At 41.2% G+C, this 21,980-nt stretch overlaps 1 protein-coding gene across 1 annotated transcript in view; it reads right to left on the reverse strand.

The window, feature by feature from the left end:
• Positions 1 to 21,980, reverse strand: part of WNK3 (WNK lysine deficient protein kinase 3) — a 107,114-nt gene that overhangs the window by 37,809 nt on the left and 47,325 nt on the right. The window contains exons 7-10 of the mRNA XM_014535322.1: positions 20,767 to 20,986; positions 15,680 to 15,974; positions 14,476 to 14,666; positions 14,227 to 14,367 (exon numbers count right to left, since the gene is read on the reverse strand). Coding sequence (XP_014390808.1) covers positions 14,227 to 14,367; positions 14,476 to 14,666; positions 15,680 to 15,974; positions 20,767 to 20,986 — 847 coding nt within the window. The remainder of the gene's footprint in view (positions 1 to 14,226; positions 14,368 to 14,475; positions 14,667 to 15,679; positions 15,975 to 20,766; positions 20,987 to 21,980) is intronic.

Below are 21,980 nucleotides of genomic sequence, written 5' to 3' on the forward strand. Positions count from 1 at the left end.
GGCCTGTCTCGCCCAGCCCCGATCCGCCAGACCCCAGCAGCAAGTTAACCTACTGGTCGGAGCGTCGGTCCACTGGTGGTCAGTGTGCGTCATAGTGACTGGTCGAACAGTTGGACAATTAGCATATTAGGCTTTTATTATATAGGATTCTTGAAAAGACACAATTATCATGATGGAGAACAGGAGTTAGAGGTAGGGAGGGAGGGTGTGACTATAAATGGATAGCTCCAAGGAGTTTTTAGGGGTGATGAAACTGTTCTATATCCTAATTGTGGTGATTATTCTATAAATTTATACATGAAATAAATTCATAGAACTACAGACACACAAAATAAATGAATGCATGTGGAAATTGGTAAAAGCCAAATAAGGTTTATAGTTTAGTTAATAGTATTGTACCAATGTTAATTTCCTGGTTTTAATTATTGTACTATGGATATATATATATGTTGGGGAAAGCTGAGTAAAGGGTACACGGGAACTCTGTACTCTTTTAGCAATCTCAATGTGATTCTTAAATCATTTCAAAATAAAAAGTTAAAAAAATAAACATATGAAGATATGCTCATCATCTCTAGTACTCAGGAAATTCAAAGTAAAATAATATATTGTTTTTCACTTATCAGCTTATCAAAAAACATCTGAATTATCAAACATTGACAGTAAGATTATACCACTGGCTGTTGAAATTTTAAATTGGTCTAGTCCAGCCGTGGGCAAACTACGGCCTGCGGGCCGGATCCGGCCCATCTGAAATGAATAAAACTAAAAAAAAAAAAGACCGTACCCTTTTATGTAATGATGTTTACTTTGAATTTATATTAGTTCACACAAACACTCCATCCATGCTTTTGTTCCGGCCCTCTGGTCCAGTTTAAGAACCCATTGTGGCCCTCGAGTCAAAAAGTTTGCCCACCCCTGGTCTAGTCCCTTGGGAAAGCAATTTGGTAATCCTATATAATAAAAGCCCAGCGACAGAACAGCAAAACGAACAGAACGACTGGTTGACCAGTCCTTATGACTCGCACTGACCACTAGGGGGCAGACAATCAATGCAGGAGCTGCCCCCTGGTGGTCAGTGCACTACCACAGTGGGAGTGCCGCTTGGCTGACTGGGATGAGTGGCTGCTCCCACTGTGAACTCTGGGCTGATGGGCTGGAACCCGGGTTGCAATCGTTGCCTCCTCGCCCCAGGCTGCTCCTCACTCCCTGCCACCTCCTCCAGATGCCCGCACCCCAGAGGCTGGGAGGTGGGTTCATGCCCGCAGCAGGACTGAGGCCTACTCCACTGCCTCTCAGTGCTATTGTCCCTGGGCCCAGCCCTGACCGGTTCCCCTGAAGAGGCGAGTGGTCCGGCTCCACAGAAGATGCCGGACCAGCGAGCAGCCACTGAGAGGGCAGGTCCACAGCCGCTCAGCATACCGGGATGAGCGGTGCTCCTACAGCAGGCCGATTCCCGAAGGCCACACCCCCCACCTGTGCATGAATCCCATGCACCAGGCCTCTAGTATGTATTAAAATAAAAAATGTGTAGAACTTATGGTCCAGTATTTTTGCTCCAGTGCCTCATCTAGTATGATCTACTATTATAACATTAGTTCAAATAGTGAAAAATTAGAAACAGCCAAAATGTCCATCAGTAGGAGGAAGAGCTAAATAAACTGCAGTGTGGTCTTACAAATGAATACTATAGGGCAATTACAGAAAAGCAAGTATATCTCTATGTAATAACAGAGACATATCTCCAGGACACATAATTGAGTAAAAAAATACAAAGTGACACATAGGTAGGATCTCTTTTATGTGCTTAAAACCATTCCAAACAAGAAAACAGTACTATACGATCTAGTGGTATATTATCTATGTATGTAACTACACTGAAAAAAATCTGGAAGGATGCCCAGCCAGCATGATTCAGTGGTTGAGCATCAACCCATGAATCAGGAGGTCACAGTTCAATTACCAGTCAGGGTACATGTCCGGGTGATCAGGGTACATGCCCGGGTGGTGGGCTCGATCCCCAGTGTGGGGTGTGTAGGAGGCGGCCGATCAATGATTCTTTCTCATCATTAATGTTTCCATCTCTCTCTCTCCCTCACCCTTACTCTCTAAATAAAAAAATATTTTTTTAAAAATTTTAATCTGGAAGGATACACACCAAACTGAAAACAGAAGGGAAAAGGACATAGGGAGGTCAAATGCGACTTCTCTGCCTTGTTTTACATTTTTAGCAGGAGTATATATTGGCTTATTACCTAAGTAATTAAATTAATCAGAAAAAGATTTTTAAAAAAATAATGCAAATATTGTGGTAGAGAATCAAAATGATATTCAAACACTGTACTGAGTAGAAAGAAAACTGCATAGAAAAATGCTGAGGTTTAGTATTTCTCTCCAGGGGCTTAAAATAAAACCATCTAAACAAATGTTTGATTAGACCACAATGTCAACTGAAAAGGAACCAATGTCAACCACCAAAGTACTAATGCACTAATACTATCACATCACAGAACAGGAGGTAAAAAGTGCTGACCTCAGCGATAGATAAAAATCAGAATAAGTGGTTTTCCCTATTACTGGCTAAAACAATCAAAAGCACAGTTGACACACCTGAACTCATGATCTGCTTTGTCTCTCATATGCCCTATTGCTATGTGAGGAAATAAAATGGAGAAGTAAGAACAGATCTTAGGTTGTCCACCAATACAAGTTCATTATCAACTTAGAAGTCCTGATTAGGCAACAAGAATGATGAACATAAACAAAGGATTGTTCTCCCATTGAGAGCAGGCTGATAGCAATATCTACAGCCATTCTTATTTATTAATTTATTCAACAAACATGTTAACAAGCAACTATTTATGTCCAACACTGTGCTGGGTGCTAGGAATAGAGATAAATCAGGTACAGATCTCACTGTAAAGAATTTTCAGTTTTATTGGGGGCACAGACACAAAATATAAGCACTGCCTGCAATTTGACCCAGCTAAAGAGCCCTCTCCCCTTTGCCTAGACCAGTGGTCGGCAAACCGCGGCTCGCGAGCCACATGCGGCTCTTTGGCCCCTTGAGTGTGGCTCTTCCACAAAATACCACGTGCGGGCGTGCACATACAGGGAACGTTGTGGAGTGAAAGAAGATTTAGTGTCGAGGATTGAGAAAGGTATGTTTAGATGGTTTGGACATATAGAGAGGATGAACGAAAGGAGATAGACGAAACAAGTATACAAGACGAGTGTGGATGGGAGAGTTGGAAGGGGTCGACCTCAGCGAACATACCTCAATCAGATTGAGGACGTTTTTAGCAAAGGCCAGCTTAGGAGTACCCTAATTAAGTTAATAACAATGTACCTACCTATATAGTTTAAGTTTAAAAAATTTGGCTCTCAAAAGAAATTTCAATCGTTGTACTGTTGATATTTGGCTCTGTTGACTAATGAGTTTGCCGACCACTGGCCTAGGCAGTAAGAAAAACTGCCAAACATCAGAAATTCACTCCATTCCTCTGTCATTAATTCTTCAGGGTTTACTGATGGGCATATAGTGGTTACTTACCTCAATTAAGTCAGGGATGCTATTTTGCAACAACAAAAATGAGGAAAGAGAGGTTCTACTTCTGGAAGGACCCCATCTGAACCCTGTAAATACCAGCAAAAAGTGCTGGACAAATATAAAAAAAACAACTGCCTGAAGGCATAAGAGAACCCAAAGCAGGTAGAAACCAATAGGAAGGCGCCACTTGGAAGAAAGGAAGGACAGTGAGTGGATGGATGAGTTTGCCATTTTTAGGCTTTTCCTCTGAGGGAAGGCCCTACAGAAGCTAAAACTCAGAAAAAAAACCCCATATTCTTATAAGACTGAAAACCCATATTCTTACAATATACTCAAAACAGTATAAATATAACAAGAAAGAATCCTAAAAAACTTGCAAGTAGCTCACAGGAAGACAAGGAAAGGGAAACAGAGAAAAGAGAAACATAAGGAAGAAACAAAAAGCAAATACTAAGGTACCAAAAATTATTTTAAATAGAAATGGTTTAAATATATCAATTAAAAGGGAGACATTGGCAGAGTGGATAAAAAACCAATTATATGCTTTCTACAAGAAACTCACTTCAAACACAAGATAAATAGGTTGAAAGTAGGAGGATAGAAAAAGATATGCTGACATTAATCAAAAGAAAGCAGGAGTAGATCTGTAATATCAGATAATGTAGACTTCAGAAAAAAGAAGATTGCTAGGGATGAAGAGGGACATAATATAATGACAAAAAGATCATCCACCAAGAAGGCACTGCATCCTAAATGTGGATGCACCAAACAAGAGGCCTTCAAACAAATGGGGGGAAAACAACTGACCTAAAAGGAGAAATACATAAATCCACAATTAGTTAGGAACATCAACCCTACTCTCAGCTATTGGTCGAACCTCTTCTAGACAGAAAATTAGCAAAGATATGGAAGAACTGAACTACCAACTAATGTTTCTCATGAACTTAAGATTCAAAAAATCCTCAACAAAATATTAGTAAATTGAATCCAATAATGTACACAAAGGATGATATATCATGACCAATTGGGTTTATTCCAAGGATGCAAGGGTGTTTCAAAATTCAAAATCAGTCAATATAACACATTTATCAATAGGTGAAATAAAAATAGTATGATCATACTAATTAACACAGATGTCGGAATAATGGAGCAACACCTCAACTTGATAAAAAGCATGTATAAAAAATCTATACCTTATAATATACCTAATGGCGAAAGACTTAATGTTTTCCCCCAAGTCTGGAACAAAGTAAGCATATTCATTCTTATCACCCTTATTCTACACAGCACTCGAAATTCTAGCCAGCACAATAAAAGGAAAAAGTTAAGAACTAAATGGCAGAGTTTAGAAAGAGGTTTAAACTGTCTCTACTTTGGAGATTATATGATTGTCTACAAAAACAAGTTTCAAGGATTGTATAAAGAACCCTCCTAGAACTAATAATAAGTTCAGCAAGGTCATAGGATACAAGATACACACAGACACATACAAATAAATTTGCTTTCTATGTACTAACAACAAACATGTAGAAACTAAAATAAAAAAATACCATTTTACAATCTCTCCAAAGAAAATTAAATACTTACGGATAAACTTAGCCAATAAAAGCAATCAAAGTAGAACTAAATAAATGGAGACATATACTGCGTCCATGTACTGGAAGACTGAACATAACAAAGATGTCAATTCTCCCCAATTTATATATAGGGTTAATCAAATTCCTATCAAAATCCCAGCAGGATTTGTTGTAGACAATCTCATACTAAAATTTATATGGACAGGTAGAAGTCCTAGAATAGTTAAAGTAATCTTTTAAAAAAGAAGACAGTGGGAGGAATCACTTTACCAATGTTAAGACTTTCTATACAACTACTGTAATCAAGACCATTTGTAATTTAGAGAGGGATAGACACAAATGAACTAAACAAAATAAAGAGCCAGAACAAGACCCACACAAATATGCCAAACTGATTTTTGACAAAGGTATAAAAAGAATTCAACAGGATAGTCTTTTCAACAAATATTACGGCACTAGAGCAACTGTACATGGACAAGCAAAAGAAAAAGAAAAACCCTCAATCTAAACCTCACACCTTATACAAAAATTACAAAATAACATAGGTCACATGGATCATAAATGAAAAACCATAAAAATTTTATAGAATCCTTATTAAAATTTTGCTAGACATTTTTTTGGTAGAAATTGTCCATATGACTCTAAGATTTATGTGGAAATGCAAAGGACCTAGAATATACAAAAAATCTCGAAAAGCATAACAAAGTAGAAAGATTTGTAAGACCTAACCTCAAGACATACTAAAAACCTACGTTAATCATGACATTGTGGTTTGGCTTATGGATGGACAACTAGATCAATGCAATAGAATATACAGCCCAGAAACAGATGCACATCTATATGGTTACTAGAGGCCTGGTACACCAAATTCATGCACGGGTAGGGTCCCTAGGCCTGGCCGGCGATTATGGCTGATAGGGGCCTTCCACCTGCTGGCTGGGGCCTCCCTTTCCCAGCTGCCGGCCGGGGCCTTCCTTTGTTCCGCGCCACCCCCTGGTGGTCAGCGCACATCATAGTGAGCGATTGAACTCCCGGTCTCCAGGTCAAACTCCTGAGGGGACAATTTGCATATTAGGCTTTTATATATAGATTTTACTGTTGACAAAAGTACCAAAACAATCCAATGGGAAAATGAAATCTTTTCAACAAATAGAGCTTGAACAATGGGATGTTCATGCGGAGAAATAAAAAAGGAAATTTGATCCCCTACATCATGCCATTCATAAAAATTAATTCAAACTGGACTATAGATCTGAACATAACACTAAAACCATAAAACAGGACAGTATCTTTGTAATGTGGGTGCAGTCAAAGGTTTCTGAAGCTTCAGAAAGCAATAACCACAAAAAATTTTTTGATGAATTAGACTTCACCAAGATTAAATACTTTGTATCACCAAATGAAACCATTACAAAATGAATGAGCAACCCACAGACTGGAGAATATATTTGTAAAGTATATATTTGACAAAGGACTAGTATCATCCAGAATATATAAGAACTCCTGTAAGTCAATAATAGCAAGGCAAATAACAATAAGCAAAATAAAATGGGCAAATGCCCTGAACAGACACTACACAAAGAAAAATATACAAAGGCCAATAAATATACAAAAATATATGCTCGCTCAGCATCATAGTCATCAAGGAAATGCAAATTAAAGCCATAATGAGATACCACTACACACCCAGCAGCATAGCTAAAATTAATGTTGGTAAGGGTATGGAACTCTTATAGAATGCTGGTATTATAGTGTAAATGGTGCAGCTAATTTGGAAAACTGACCATTTCTTAAAAAGCTAAACCAACACCATCCTAAGACCCAGGAAGTTTACTCCTAGGTATTATCCAGGAGAAATGAAAACATATACTAACAAAAAGATTTATATAAGAATGTTCATATCAGTTTGATTCATAATAGCAGAAATCTAGAAAACTCTGGTATTCAAGAATAGTAAAATGAATGAATAAATGGAATATTACTCTGCAGTAAAAAAATAAAAAGAACAACCTACTGATACACACAACATAGATTACTCTAAAAAACATGTCAAGTAACAGAAGACTTACACAAGAGTACATACTGTATGGTTCCATTTATATAAAGGTCTAAAACAGGCTAATCTATGGTGAAAAAATCAACAGTGGTGGACTGTGAGGAGATGTAATGGGGACTGACTGGGAAGGGTCATTTGGAACTTTCTGTAGTAATGGCAGTATTCTATATCGGGTGGGCAAGCTACATACAGCCTGTAGGCCAAAGCTGGTACACCACATGTTTTTGTGAATAAAGTTTCATTGAAACATGGCCATGCATATTCTTTTGCATTATTGTCTATGGATGTTTTCATGCATGCAATATGAAAGTTGAGTTGTTGCAACAGAGACTCAATAGCCCACAAAGGTTAAAATAGTTACTATCTACAACTTTACAGAAAAGGTTTGCCGCCCTAGCTGGTTTGGCTCAATGGATAGAGCTTTGGCCCATGGACTGAAGGGTTGGGGTTTGATTCCGGTCAAGGACATGTACCTCAGTTGCAGGCTCCATCCAGGTTCTGGTCAGGGCATGTGCAGGCAACCAATTGATGTTTCTCTGTCTCTCCCTCTCTTTTCTACTTTCTCTAAAAATCAATGGAAAAATATCCTTGGGTGAGGATTAACTAAAAAAAAAAAAAATGTTTGCCAAGGGCACGTGCCTTGGTTGCAAGCTCAATCCCTGGCCCTGCTCGGGGCATGTGCAGGAGGCAACCAATCAATGTGTCTCTCTCACATCAATGTTTCTCTCTGTCTCTCCCCCTCCCTTTCACTCTCTCTAAAAATCAATGGGAAAATATCCTTGGGTGAGGATTAACCAAAAAAAAGGGCTGTCATAAGGGTAGGGGCTGGAGGGGAGTTATAAGAGGTCAATGGGAGAAAAGGGGGAACAAATGTAATAGTTTCAAGAATAAAGATTTTTTTTAAAAAGTCACTGAATAATAATCTGTGTATTTCACTGCACATAAATGTAAACTAAAAAATATAAACAAATACTGAGTTCTAGTCAATGATATGCATGCTAAAGTATTTCTGCATAAAGTATACCGATGTCAGCAACTTTAATTTTGAAATGTACCAGAAAAATAGGATGAATTGATAAAACATAAAGAGATAGTCGTAGAGCAAATATAGCAAAAAGCTAACTACAGAATCTAGCTGGTACAGATATGGGTATTCACTCTACAATTTTTTCAACTTTTCTGTATCGTTGAAATTTTTCTTAATAAAATTTGGGGGGAAATTATTTTAATTAGGTAAGGAAAGTATACAACACATGGTCACAAAAATGGATATTCCAAACCAAAATACTCTGTGAAAAACTCTATTCTAAAGAAATAAATCTCAGAATCATGCTTTGCCTGAAGAAACTTCAGCTGCAAAGATCTTTATTAATCCTTGATCATTCCTGCTAGGAGTCAGCATGCACACATAGGAATCTATATCTATATATATAAAAGCCTAAGCGACTGGCTGACAGGCCAGTAGCTATGACACACACTGACCACCAGGAGGCAGACGTTCAATGCAGGAGCTGCCGAGTGACAGCAACTTTGCAGAGTGCCCTCTTGCACTCCGGGACCCCTCGGGGGATGTCGGACTGCCAGTTTTGGCCAGATCCTCACAGGCCAGGCTGAGGTACCCCACTTGCTGGAGGGACCCCACTCACTCTGCAGATGCCCTTAGAGCCCCAGCGCCACCCCAGGTGTGGCCAGCTGGGGAAGGACCGCGGAGGTTGGCTCCAGGGTGTGTCCAGCCTGTCTTGCCTAGTCCAGCCCCGTCGGCCACCTTCTAATTCATTTACTTTCAATGTGCGTGAATCTGTGCACTGGGCCTCTAGTTCTTTATAATTTATGCCAGCAACAACTGGTGTGGTGTGCACAAGAATTTTTAAAACATGCAATACCTGACTGTTTAGTCAGGGACACTGACCTCTTTTCCCTTAGATTGTCAAATTAAAAAATGACAACAGCTAACACAATAATAGCCATCCAGTGTGAACAAATAAAAATTATATCTACTTTTTGTCAGACTGGCAAAGAATACAATTTTGGTGTGCTGCAGAATTTTAGTAATTAGTTTTTGTGTGCCATGAGATGAAAAAGGTTGAAAATCACTGATATATGCCCTTGATAAAGAGAGAATTTTATAAAACACGTAATACTTGAGATAATAGCTCTTTGGAACAGTAATATATCATAATTAGAAAACTCTTACAGTGCAGCGTACATTTTATCTAAGAAGCTCAAAGCATTTTTATTAGCCAAACTCAACAAATTCAGGGATGTTAGAGATATCTAAAGCAGAACAGAAGAGTAAGAAAAGAATAAACTGGATTCTCAGTTCCTTCCTTCAACGATTTCAATCAATCCCTATGTTAAATAAATCTCACTGAAGTCATCATACCCTTTTTTCTCCTTTCCAGTAGAGAAGACAGCTATCCTACAAAGAGGCTGAATGGTGTCATGATTAAGGGCTCAGCCTCTGCAGCCAGGTAATCGGGGTTCAAACCCTGGCCCTCCTGTATGTCATTGGGAAAGCAACTCAACCGCTCTGAGCCTCAGTTTTCTCACCTGTAAAATGGGGGTAATGACAGCTACTATTCATAGGGTTGTTGGGACAGTATATGTTAGGCTGTTAGAAAACAGCATTTGGCACCTAGGAATCACTCATTGGTGATCATTAGTTTCATTTCATAAAGGCAATGCTTTATAATAAATGTAGAACAGTAAGATAGGCTCCTAACATTTTAGGACTAACAACTACTCTGGCCTCCTTGCTATTCTTCAAACATGCCAGACACACTCCTCACTCAGAGCCTTTCCACGGCTTATTCCCTCTGCCTGGAATGTACACTGTGGACTCCCTCGCCTCCTCAAATGTCATCTTCTCAATGAGGCCTACCTTGATCGCCACCTTACTGAAAATTGCAACCCATTTTCCTCCTTACCCTGCTCTAAATTTCCCCTGATCGCTTTGTACTGTATTATATAATTTACTTTTTATTATGGTAATTGAGTCTTCCCTCGATTAGGCAACAAAACTCAGTGACAGAAAGCAGTTTTGTTTTTTATTAACTGACATATCCCAAGTTGGTGCTCAAGTAATTGTTGTTATCATCATCGGGTCTCATCCCTTCACTTTACAGATAAGGAAAACCCAAAGAGACTTGGGTCAAGGCCACTCAGAAAGGAAAAGAACCAAAAGAGGGACTGTGACTCCCAGTTCAGTGCCATTTCTACTACAGCTCACTATCTCCCTGACCCTGGAACATTACAGAAAAATCACAATCACCCACTATCTTCTCCCAGGAGGATTTACCTTTGGAAATTCTTGGCTTTGCAAATGCTGCTGTATCTGTTAACAGGAAAATGCTCTGAAAGGCAGTGGAAGCCTGTACTGGGAGACCAAGTGGTGACAGATGAACAGAAGAAGATGGCCAATTTGGAAGGGCTATCCCAGCACTTTGATAGAGGATCTGCTGTTGTAATTGTGTTTCTGATGACCCAGAAACAAGTGCTGAGCTAGAAGCTGGCTGCCACCGTGGCTGGACAGCAGGCCACTGCCGAGTCCATGCTGGCTGGTGCCGTGCTAGGTGTTTCTGCAGGGGAAAAGTCAAGGCTGCTCTAAAGGTTGTATTACATGTTGTCCCATTGCTGCTGGTTGCAACTGTTCTTGCAAAGGACGTGTAATCTAGACTGTGTTTGGAATGGTCCTTGGAATACCTAGTAATGGTTGACCTTGGTTAGGTGCCTGAGATTAAGGTACCTGCTGTGGAAAAACAGCATGTTGGCTACGCAAAGAACGCTGCTGCTGCCCTAGCTGGTTTGGCTCAGTGGATAGAGTGTCGGACTGCAGACTGAAGGGTCCCAGGGTCGATTCTGGTCAAGGGCACATGCTGGGCACATGCCCGGGTTGTGGGGGCGAGGGCACATGCCCGGGTTGTGGGCTCGATCCCCAGTTGGGGGCGTGCAGGAGCCAGCCGATCAATGATTTTCTCTCATCATTGACGTTTCTATCTCTCTCTCCCTCTCCCTTCCTCTCTGAAATCAATAAAAATATATTTTAAAAACTGGGTGTGAGGATTAAATAGGCAATATTCTTTTTAAAAAAAAGAATGCTGCTGCAGATGTGACCTTCTTGAGTAGACTGCTGATGGCTTTTGTGTGTTTGTCTGTGAGATGAATGAATGATCTGCTGATGCTGAATGAAAGCTGAGTGAGAAACCTGGCTTGGTGTTAGATGTGAGGCAGAAAGCTGAGCAGAGAAGTACAGGGCTGGATGTGGGCCAGTGAGGAGGCCTGCTGAATGAAGGACATCTACACAGGGTGTTGAAACTGTCCTTCCACGGCCCTCTGAGATGGAATGCTAGTTGACTGGGCTTTTAGCTGCTGGTGTCCAAAATTGACATCTATCTGGGATGGAGCTTCTGAATGCTGGACACTAAATAAAGGCTCAGTAGAAAGTGTCTGTGGCCCAGCCAGTGTGCTTAGTGGCTGAGCATCGATCTATGAACCAGAAAATCACAGTTCGATTCCCAGTCAGGGCACATGCTGGGGCTGTGGGCTCGATCCCCAGTGGGGGGTGTGAAGGAGGCAGCCAATCAGTGATTCTCTCTCATCAATGGTGTTTCTCTCTCTCTCTCTCTCCCTCCTTCCCTCCCTTCCTTTCTAAAATCAATGTGTGTATATATCACACACACACACACACACACACACACACACACACACACATATATGGCTAATATGCTAAGTGTCCAACTGACCGGTTGCTATGACGCTCACAGACTACCAGGGGGCAGACGCTCAACACAGGAGCTGCCGAGCTGCAGTGACTTGGCAGCAGTGGTTCTTGAGTGATGCACCCCGAAACCAGAGAAGAGGGAGCCCAATTCCTCACGGGGGGCCACGTGATTCCACCTTCAGCCATGGGTTATGTTGTTGCTAAGGCACTGTCGGCCCCAAATCTGGTTTACTGCACACTTGCGTTTGCATTCCACACCCTGTATGACAGCAACTTTGCAGAGTGCCCTCTCACACTCCAGGACCACTCGGGAGATGTCAGAGAGCCAGTTTCGGCCTGATCCCTGCAGGTGATCCCCACAGGCCAGGTCGAGGGACCCCACCTGCCAGAGGGACCCCGCTCACTCTGCAGACGCCCTTTGAGCCATGGTGCCACCCCAGGTACGGCCAGCCAGGAAGGGACCGCAGGAGGTTGGCTCCAGGGCATGTCTTGCCCTTCTCGCCCAGTCCCGCCCCAACGGCCACCTTCTAATTTCCTTTTAATGTGCACAAATCCATGCACCGGGTCACTAGTCTTATATAATAAAAGGGTAATATGCAAATTGACCCTAACAGCAGAGTGACTGGGAATCACTGGTCACTATGACACACACTGACCACCAGGGGGCAGACACTCAATGCCGGAGCTGCCCCCTGGTGGTCAGTGTGCTCCCACAGGGGGAGCTCTGCTCAGCCACAAGCCAGGCTGATAGCTGCCAGTACAGCGGTGGTGGTGGGAGCCTTCCCGACTCCTCAGCAGTGCTAAGGATATCTGACTGCAGCTAGGTCTGCTCCCGGCTGGCAAGTGGACATCCCCTGAGGGCTCCCGGGCTGCCAGAGGGATGTCTGACTGATAGCTTAGGCCCAATCCCCCGAGGAGCAGGCCTAAGCCAGCAGGTGGTCATCCCCCGAGGGGTCCCAGACTGCGAGAGGGCACAGGCCGGGCTGAGGGACCCTCCCAAGTGCACAAATTTTTGTGCACCGGGCCTCTAGTATATATATAAAAGAATATGTCTGTGTATCTAAGGTTGATGTTAAATGTCTTTTGTTGAAGAATTATTACCTTAAGGTTGTGTTAAATAGGCTTGTTGTTCAGATGTCTGTGCTACATAAGGTGGTACTGAGTACAACTTCTGACCTGTAGTTTGTAATATGTGTTTTCTTGCTATTAGAAGGGTTTCCAGTGTATACATGCTGGGTTATAAAGGTTGCCTGTTCAGTTGTCTGGATGGTGTAATAAGTTTGTCCTGCATAAGGGGCATGCTATAGAGATAGTGCCTGGTAAGCAGGCTGTTCCATAGGTTACACAGGGTAAGCTGCTTGGATCCTATATGCTCCCTGGTCTGGAAAAGGTGACTGAACTGGAAGTTGCACTGGAAAAGCAGGCTTCCTTGGTCTGGGGCTGAATAAGAGGGTTGTACCAGTGGGTGAGACTGGATAAGAAGTCTGCAAAGAATGAATTGGTTGTGATCCCGATGGTTGTACAGTGTAAAGAGGATGCTCTCCGGCTGGCAGTATATAAACAGGCTGTGCTGGAGCCTGGATTGGGTAAGCTGACTATGATGGGTAATAAGCTTATTCCAGGGATGTATCCCAAAGAGCAGCTGCTCGGGAGCCTTCAAGGGAAGGATGGAAGTTCTGTGATGGTCCTGGATAAGTGTGTTGAACAGAATAAGATGGCTGTTCCAGAGGCTGAATCACACTTTCAATACCACCCTCTGGCTGCCACTGACTTGCATTAGCTTCAGACTCTTGCAGAATACAACCCTGCTGAACATTTTTCTGTGGTGATGCCATAATCTTAGGTTGTCAAGCTAATGGCTGCTGCTGAATACAGGCTTGGAAAAAAGGCTTCTTCAAATGCATAATCTGATTTTGTGGCACTGAAGAACCTGGAGATATGGACTCCTGATGTGCCACTGGGTATGGCTGGTGTACTGAGTGTATCTTTTGTGAAGCCCAATGGGCCCCTGAATGGCCTTCAATGGAACCAAAAGGGAGCTGTGCTGTACTCACATACTGAGCAGAAGAATGGCTTGACAAAGCTTAAGGGTGGTTTCTTTTCCAATTATATGAGCAATGTCTCAAGATTCTAGTTATACAATGTTAGTTTAGGTGCATCCTCAAGAAGAATGTCGTAGGTGAAGGAAAGCAGAAACTTTCAGCTTTCAGTGACTTTTATAAAAACCATGATGAATTTATGAAAGAGAGCCTTTGCCTAGCAGAAAATCTAGGCAGTGTTAGATATGTTTAACTGAATACAGGGCTTCTAAAATGTATCTTACCTTTGTCTGCGAGACCTTCTGGACAGTTAATGGGGACACCAGGGGTTGTGAGACTGGTGGTCCAAGGACATGTACAGGCAAAACAGTGGACTGACCTTGAGCCAAAGGCAAAATCTGGGGCTGAGCCAGCTGTGGCTGCTTCTGTAACAGTCAAATAAGAAAAAAACCCCAAAAACGATTAAAGATAAACCCTCCCATTTACAGTAAATATACTGATTATATATTTAAAAATATAACAGATCATCTTACCCCTGAAATCTGCTGGTAATGTCCTACTAGCTGCTGGGGTGGATAAATCTTCCCTGGAACATTCATTTCAGCCTGTGGGATGCTAGAAACCATTTGAGAGCCCATCATCTGGTCCGAGGAATAGCCTGTGCTGGGCTGACTTGCATCTGAGTGTGTAACTGATCCAGCTCCGGACTCGGATAAATTGTCACCTAGAACAAAGAAAATAAGCAACAGGTAGAAGTGAAAACTTGAAGCACCAGGTCCAAGTGGCATTGGAAATAGTGTGTCTTTCATTTTTTTTTACACTGACAACCTGAGACATCTTCAAATAAAATATGTACAATGCAGAATTAATCAAAAACTCTCAGTGTAAACGCTGTGCTGACATGGTAGAATGGCAAACATTTTCTTAGTAAAGCAAAAGCTGAAAACAAAGAATCACATAAAAATCAAATCCATTTGCTGGCCATTTCACATATATCCTTAACTAACCTATACTTGTCAATAGGGTTTCAGTAAAATCTAAATGTCATATTCTTTTTTATTCTCCTAGAAGCTAGCTAGAGAATAATACTGTCATTATACAACAATTAGCTATTACTATAAAAATGCTGTATCCTTCTAGAAAATAGAATGCATGACAATAGAAAAATTAGAGGCACTGTGTTAATTTTATACTTGAGTACAAAATACAAAGGGTCTTAAAGTTTAGAAAATTCCTTCTTAAAGAAAAAAATCATACCCTTTAGTTCCTAGTTTTCTATATTAAAGGACTTATTTTAGACCCTTAAAATGGTAGAAAGATTATAATCCTTATGCCACTAGTACCTTGGGCAAGTCATATAACAGAACAGTTTCAAATAAAACTAGCTGGCTTATCTATTTCAGGGAATTTGTAAAAGGACTGATAAAATGATAGATAATACTTTGAAAAATAAAAAAGTATTATCTAAAGATAAGGGAGTATAATTACACATTTATTTGCTTTTATTTTTTTACTTTTTTTTTAAGGGAGAAGAAGAGAGACATCGATGTAAGCACATAACATACCTGGGTTTCGGGCTTGATCCCTGCACACCCCCCTACAGGGATCAAACCCGAAACCCAGGTATGTGTCCTGATGGAATCGAACCAGCAACCTTTCGGTGCATGAGACGAGGCCAAAATAATTGAGGCACACCAGCCAGGCATTGTTTATTTTTATAAGTTATAACTATGTTACCTGTAACAGAGGAGCATTGCTGCTGTGGTTGTCTTTGTAGAAGCTGTTGTCGAACTTGTTGATCGACTTCAGTTTCTTCACATTCAGCCGCAGTGTGCTGAGCAGGAGCAGGGGGCAAAGTTGTATTCTGGGGTGGAGGGAGAACACTCCCCACAGACTTGCACTGCGAATCCCTGCGTTCTTCTAAAGAGCCAGCTGGCTTCTTCTCTCTTGTCTTCTTTATCAGGGTCACCCGGTCTCTAATGGACTTAGCAACAGCTTTGGAATCACTTTCATGGAAGAATCCTGACTTGACCTACAAACAAAACATAAACAGCAAACTATATCTTTAACATTTAACCCTGGGGATCAATGGGGTGATAGATGTTTGCAGCAAGGTCCGCCCTCACATCTAACATTTAAGATTTTAACCTTTTTTTTTAAACTAGTGGAGTTATTTAGTGCCCCCAAATCCCAAATGCTATTAAATAACAGTTTCTATGTTCTTTCTTAATTAGACATAGGTAAATGTCAGAGTCTTTAATCAACAAAAGGAAAACAATACTATCACCAAGCATTGTTAAAAGAATTCTGGTCTTAAATCAAACAAGCAAATAACTTGATGTTTCAGTACATGCAGTCTTATTATAGGGTATTTATGACTGCCCTGTTTTGTGACATTAAAAGGGTTTGCACACTCAGCAACATTAAGTGCCTACAATAGGCTCTACAGACATAGAGGTGATTAAGTTGGCCCTTTGTCCTATATGAGCACACAATCTGATGCTGAGGGACAGATACAAACTTAAAATGAAATGAGGTAGAAATGAGCTGCTGTAAAAGCCCTAAAGGAACACATGCCTCTCTGGAGGAAGTAGAGAAAGTATCACAGAAGAAGATAAACTCTGACCTGGATTAAAACAAACAAACAAAAAAAGGAACTTGGCAGGCTATTGAGTGTAGATGACGTTTACAGATCAACACTCTAGGCAGAGGGAAGTATGCTAACAGCAAAGTACTACAGCATGCTAGGTGTTAGAGGAGTGAAGAGAAGTTAAGGACTTGCTGTCTGAGAGGACCAGGGCTGAGGAGTAGAAAAGACTTGGGGAGGTGCTATAGCCTATCATTCTCAGTCCTACAATCTGCATTTTAGAGTATGTCTTGGGAGTTTGCTGACTTGGGGAAATTTCCTGGTAGTTGAAAGATGATTAAAATGTGAGACGGAGTTCATTCATATATTTAAGTTCACTCCCTTTGAACGCTAAAAAAAACACCCCAAAAATCCATAGTAAATGCATTTTTTTAAATTTTTTTTAAAAATATATTTTATTGATTTTTTACAGAGAGGAAGGGAGAGAGATAGAGAGTTAGAAACATCGATGAGAGAGAAACATCAATCAGCTGCCTCCTGCACACCTCCCACTGGGGATGTGCCCGCAACCCAGGTACATGCCCTTGACCGGAATCGAACCTGGGACCTTTCAGTCCGCAGGCCGACGCTCCATCCACTGAGCCAAACCGGTTTCGGCTAGTAAATGCATTTTTAAATTATAAGCCCATAAGGACAGGGAGAATAAGAGAAAGACAACAGCAACAATAGTTGGGACTCTTTTGAATATGGAAAACAAGTAGATAATAATTGACTTAGCAAATCTAAAAGAGGTGAACTAGAGAAAGCTGAGACTCATTCCCATTCACGCTCAACACTACTCACAAGGTGCAGGGACTGGTAGTACCAGGTACTTCCAAAACTGGGTAAAATCAAAAGAGATGACTAAAATAAGGAAGACTAAGGGAAAGGGTTTTGAGAAACAGATATGTAGGATCCTGTGCCCCGCCCTCCATTCCACTCCTTTCCATGACTGCTTCTCCCCTACCCTAGGAGTCTGCTGTTTAGTTCTCTGGACTATGGAACACCAGGCACAGTTGAGGATATGGCTTACAAGTGGAAAACAAAAAGATTAAGCGACCATATGCATGCTGAAAGCCATATGCAGAAACTTCCAGCCCTCTTCTCCACCTGGCTACCAAAATACCAGTAACCAGACCCTTACCCTCCAGGAAGGACAATGAAAGATTCCTCTCTAGGGGATCTGACCAATCCAAGAAGAAAAACCAACAAATATTGATGTCAGAGATTCCCCAATTAATGGCTCACCCAGATACCCTGTGGTAGAGGTCAAAGCTAATAAGTCTGACACAAGCAGTCATACGGTCCTATCAGCTTGTCATGTCAGTCTCTGTGGTAGGCAAATGATGGCCCCTGGAAGACTTCAAACCTGAGCAAATGATGAGATGTCACTGTGCTAGGCACAGTTGACCTGAAGGTAGGGAGATGATCTGGTTGAGCCTTTTACCAGCTGGTGACACCAGAAGGATTTAACATGCCATTGCTAACTTAAAGAAGACGTGGGGGCATGTGAAGGGACTGTAAGAACTGAAAGTGGCCCCTGGCTAACAGCCAGCAAGAAAATGGGGACCTTAGTCTTGCAACTGCACAGCATTACATTCTGCCAACAACCTGGATGAGCCTGGAAGCAGATTCTTTCCCAGAGCCTCCAGAGTAGAGCCTTGGTGGCCAACACCTTGACTTCAACCTGCGAAACCCCAAGCAGAGAATCCAGCGAAGCCCACTAGGACTTCTGACCTACAGAACTGAGATAATAAATGAGTGTTGTTTTAAGCCACTAAGACGTTTGTGATCAATTGTCACACAGCAATAGAAAACTAATACACTCTTCCACTATTAATCATGAACAGCCAGCAGCCAGCCAAGAATTACCAGAAATATGAGAAAAGCCTCTAACAAGAAGATGGAGCACAAAACTAACAAAGGAAAAAACCAGCAAATTGGAGTAAAGAGACTATGCAGGGAGAAAAAAAATGTCAAAAGCACTCCCTTTACTAAGGTTACAGAAAGATGCGATAATATTGCATCAACACCACAAAGAACACGATTTTTACTCTAAAAAAGAAACAGACCAAAGTATAAAGGAACTCTTAAAATTAAAAACATGATAGCAGAAATGAAAAACTCAATGGAAGGGTTAGAAGATAAAGTTGATAATATCTGCCAGAAAGGAAAATAAAAAGACAAAAAGATGGAACATAGAAAAGATAAGAAAATTGGAGAAACAGTTCAAGAGGTCCGACATCCAAATAATAACAGTTCCAGAAAGAGAAAACAAGGGGGAAGAACGCATCAATAAAATACTTCAAGAAATCTCCCAGAAACTAAAGGGTATGAGTTGGACCTAGCCAGTTTGGCTCAGTGGATAGAGCGTCGGCCCTCGGACTGAAGGGTCCCGAGTTCGATTCTGGTCAAGGGCATATACCTCGGTTGCAGGCTCGATCCCCAGCCCTGGACGGGGAGCATGCAGGAGGCAATCAATCCATGTGTCTCTCTCACATCAGTGTTTCTTTCTCTGTGTCTCTCCCCCTCCCTTCCACTCTCTCTAAAAACTGATGGAAAAACATCCTCAGGTGAGGATTAACAATACATAAATAAGTTCAAAAATAAATAAATGAAGGTTATGAGTTGACAGATTGGGAGGGTCCACTGAGTATCCAAGGCAGTAAATGAAAATAGACCCAAATCAAGACACATCACTGTGAAATTTTAGAATATTGAGAATGCCAAGATATTATAAGCTTCCAAAGAGGAAAAATGGATCACGTGCAAAAGATCCAGAAAACAGAACAACTTTGCACTTTTCAATATCAATACTGAAAGCTAGAAAAGCAATGACTCTTAATTTTTTTTAACTGCACAACCTAAAATGCCTTAGCCAGCCAAATTGGTTAAATATGAAGATAGAATAAAGACACTTTTTATATATGCAAGTCTCAAAGAATTTACCTCCCATGTACCTTTTCTTAAGACGATAATAGAGGAAGTATGGCACCATAACAAAAGAGTAATCCACGGAAGAGAAAGATGTGGGATTTAGGAACATGAAGTCCAATACAGGAGAAAGGCAGAGAAGTCTATGAAGACAGTGAAGGGAGATACCAGGATGAGAGCTGTGTGCCATATGTTCAAGGCAATCATTCCAGATTAGAAGAGTGTGACTAGAAAGAAAGACCTGTTGTCTCCAAGATCTCCACTGTCACTGTCCCATTCTTCTTCTTTTTCTTCTTCTTCTTTTTTTTTGTTAATCCTCACCCCAGAATATTTTTTTCCATTGATTTTAATAGAGAGTGGAAGGGAGGGGAAGAGACAGAAACATCAATGTGAGAGAGACACATCGATTGGTTGCCTCCAACACACACCACGACTGTGGCCAGGGATCAAGCCTGAAACCGAGGTATGCGTGCCCTTGACCAGAAGCGGCTGACGCTCTAACCATTGAGAAACTGGCCAGGGCCCATTCTTCTTTTTAACCTGAGGACAGAATGCCCAGATGAGCCTGCTTCACAGTATCTGTACTTCACCATGACCACATGCTGCGGAATGAAGCTCCTGCAAGCCCTCCCTCCAAGCACTGCAACAGCCCAGGTTGGGGACCCAGACAACTCATTCTGGTCCATACAACAGCCCCGCCGGTGCACTGACTGAGGGGAGCCACGTGTTTAGTTCCCTGGACTGCCGTGTGACCTCACCCACTGACTTCCCCAGAAGGGGCTCTTGTAACCCCTTCAGGAAGCTGAAGCCAGACAGTGACTGAGAGGTTCTGTTCAGCTCCTCCTCTCCTGGGCAGCTTCACCCAGGAGTAACTTCAGTAGCCAGTGGGGTGTGTGCTCGCCACTCAGGTTTTCAAAACAAAACCGTATGTTACTTAGGTAAACTACAATGAAAAGCAAAGGAATGAACAACACAAGAGTCAGAATAGATATTGCTGGTGGTGATGAGCGAGGGAAATGCAACCTGGAGGGGCACAGAGATGGCTTCTAAGACACCAATTGTGTTCTGTTTCTTAACAAAGGTAGTATATTATCAGTCTTTATAGTATGTACAAATTTAATATACTCTGCTGTAGCAATACATTTCATAGTACAATATCAATTTAAACAAAGAAAAGGAGAAAATGAAAAAAGAAAGCAATGAGAAAGGAAATCAATGCTGATACTTCTAAAGGGCGGAGGAAATAGCAGTAGCATTCACTTACCATTTCATAGGCTACTTCCTCAGGGGTATCTTTTTCTAAATTGAAACTGAATTCAATAGCTTCATTGTCTTTGTGCTTGCCTTTCAATTTTTTAGGGTCTTCAACCCAGAGTCGTAAAGCCAAAGATGAATTTGAACAATCATCTTCCTCTGCTAACTCCACCCTCAGTCCTGTATCCTCAGCAAAAAATGCGTGGTTTAGTAGGTTCTTGATAGACAACCTAATAAACAAAATACATAGTTCATTATCAATTCTTCCAATCATAAACAACATATAGAACCTTTAAAATTAATTGTATCAAAGTAACAATCTATTTTAAAATTTCTATTAATTAAACTATTAATCTGCCTTGTCATAAAAACAAAATATTTTCTCTTATTATTACCAAGAATGCAAAAAAATTTCCAACTAACATGCATCTGTAGGGATCTTAATTAAAGATTATTACTAGCAACATATCTAGATACTGAAGTTTAACATACCTAAAAGTATGCCTTAAAGTTGGAGACGGAATCTCGGAGGGAGGGTGAATGGGAGGTAATCAACCAAGGACCCTGTATGCATTTATGCATGGCCCATGGACACAGACAACTGGGCGGTGATGGCCTGGGGAAAACTGGAGCGGGTGAATGGGGGGCATATGTAATACTTTCAACAACAAAGAATTATTAAAAAGAGAGAGAGAGATTTGGAGAAGTGCTGCAGTTCATGTTACGTGAATTGAGTAGTTTCCCTAAACCACTGGCTTAGGTTATTAAAACACATTGCAGACAGATCACGCGAATTCTCGTGTTTTCATATTACACAGTGTGCAGACAGATCACGCGAATTCTCGTGTTTTCATATTACACAGTGTTTTACTTTAAAAAGATAGTAGCTTGTAAGAACATGTAATAAATAACTTCAAAATGCAATGGGTATTTAATTTTAAGGCGTGCCTTTAACATTTATGTAAAACGTTTTTTGTACTCATTCAAAGCTAGCAATAAAACTACTGGTCCGCAATGTGTTAAGACTCAAGCAACATATTGTCTGCCAAGGAAATGAAAAACTCTTCCAGATATGTAAACTCTAAATTAAATTAGAAGTTCAAATTCTTTGCAAATGTTATAAATAGAACTTGTAGCCCTGGCCAGTGTGGCACCAAAAGATCGCTGGTTCGATTCCTGGTCAGGGCACATCCTGGGTTGCGGGCTCGATCCCCAGTAGGAGTC

Source organism: Myotis brandtii, unplaced genomic scaffold (genome assembly GCF_000412655.1).
Source record: "Myotis brandtii unplaced genomic scaffold, ASM41265v1 scaffold1424, whole genome shotgun sequence".
Classification (NCBI taxonomy): domain Eukaryota; kingdom Metazoa; phylum Chordata; class Mammalia; order Chiroptera; family Vespertilionidae; genus Myotis; species Myotis brandtii.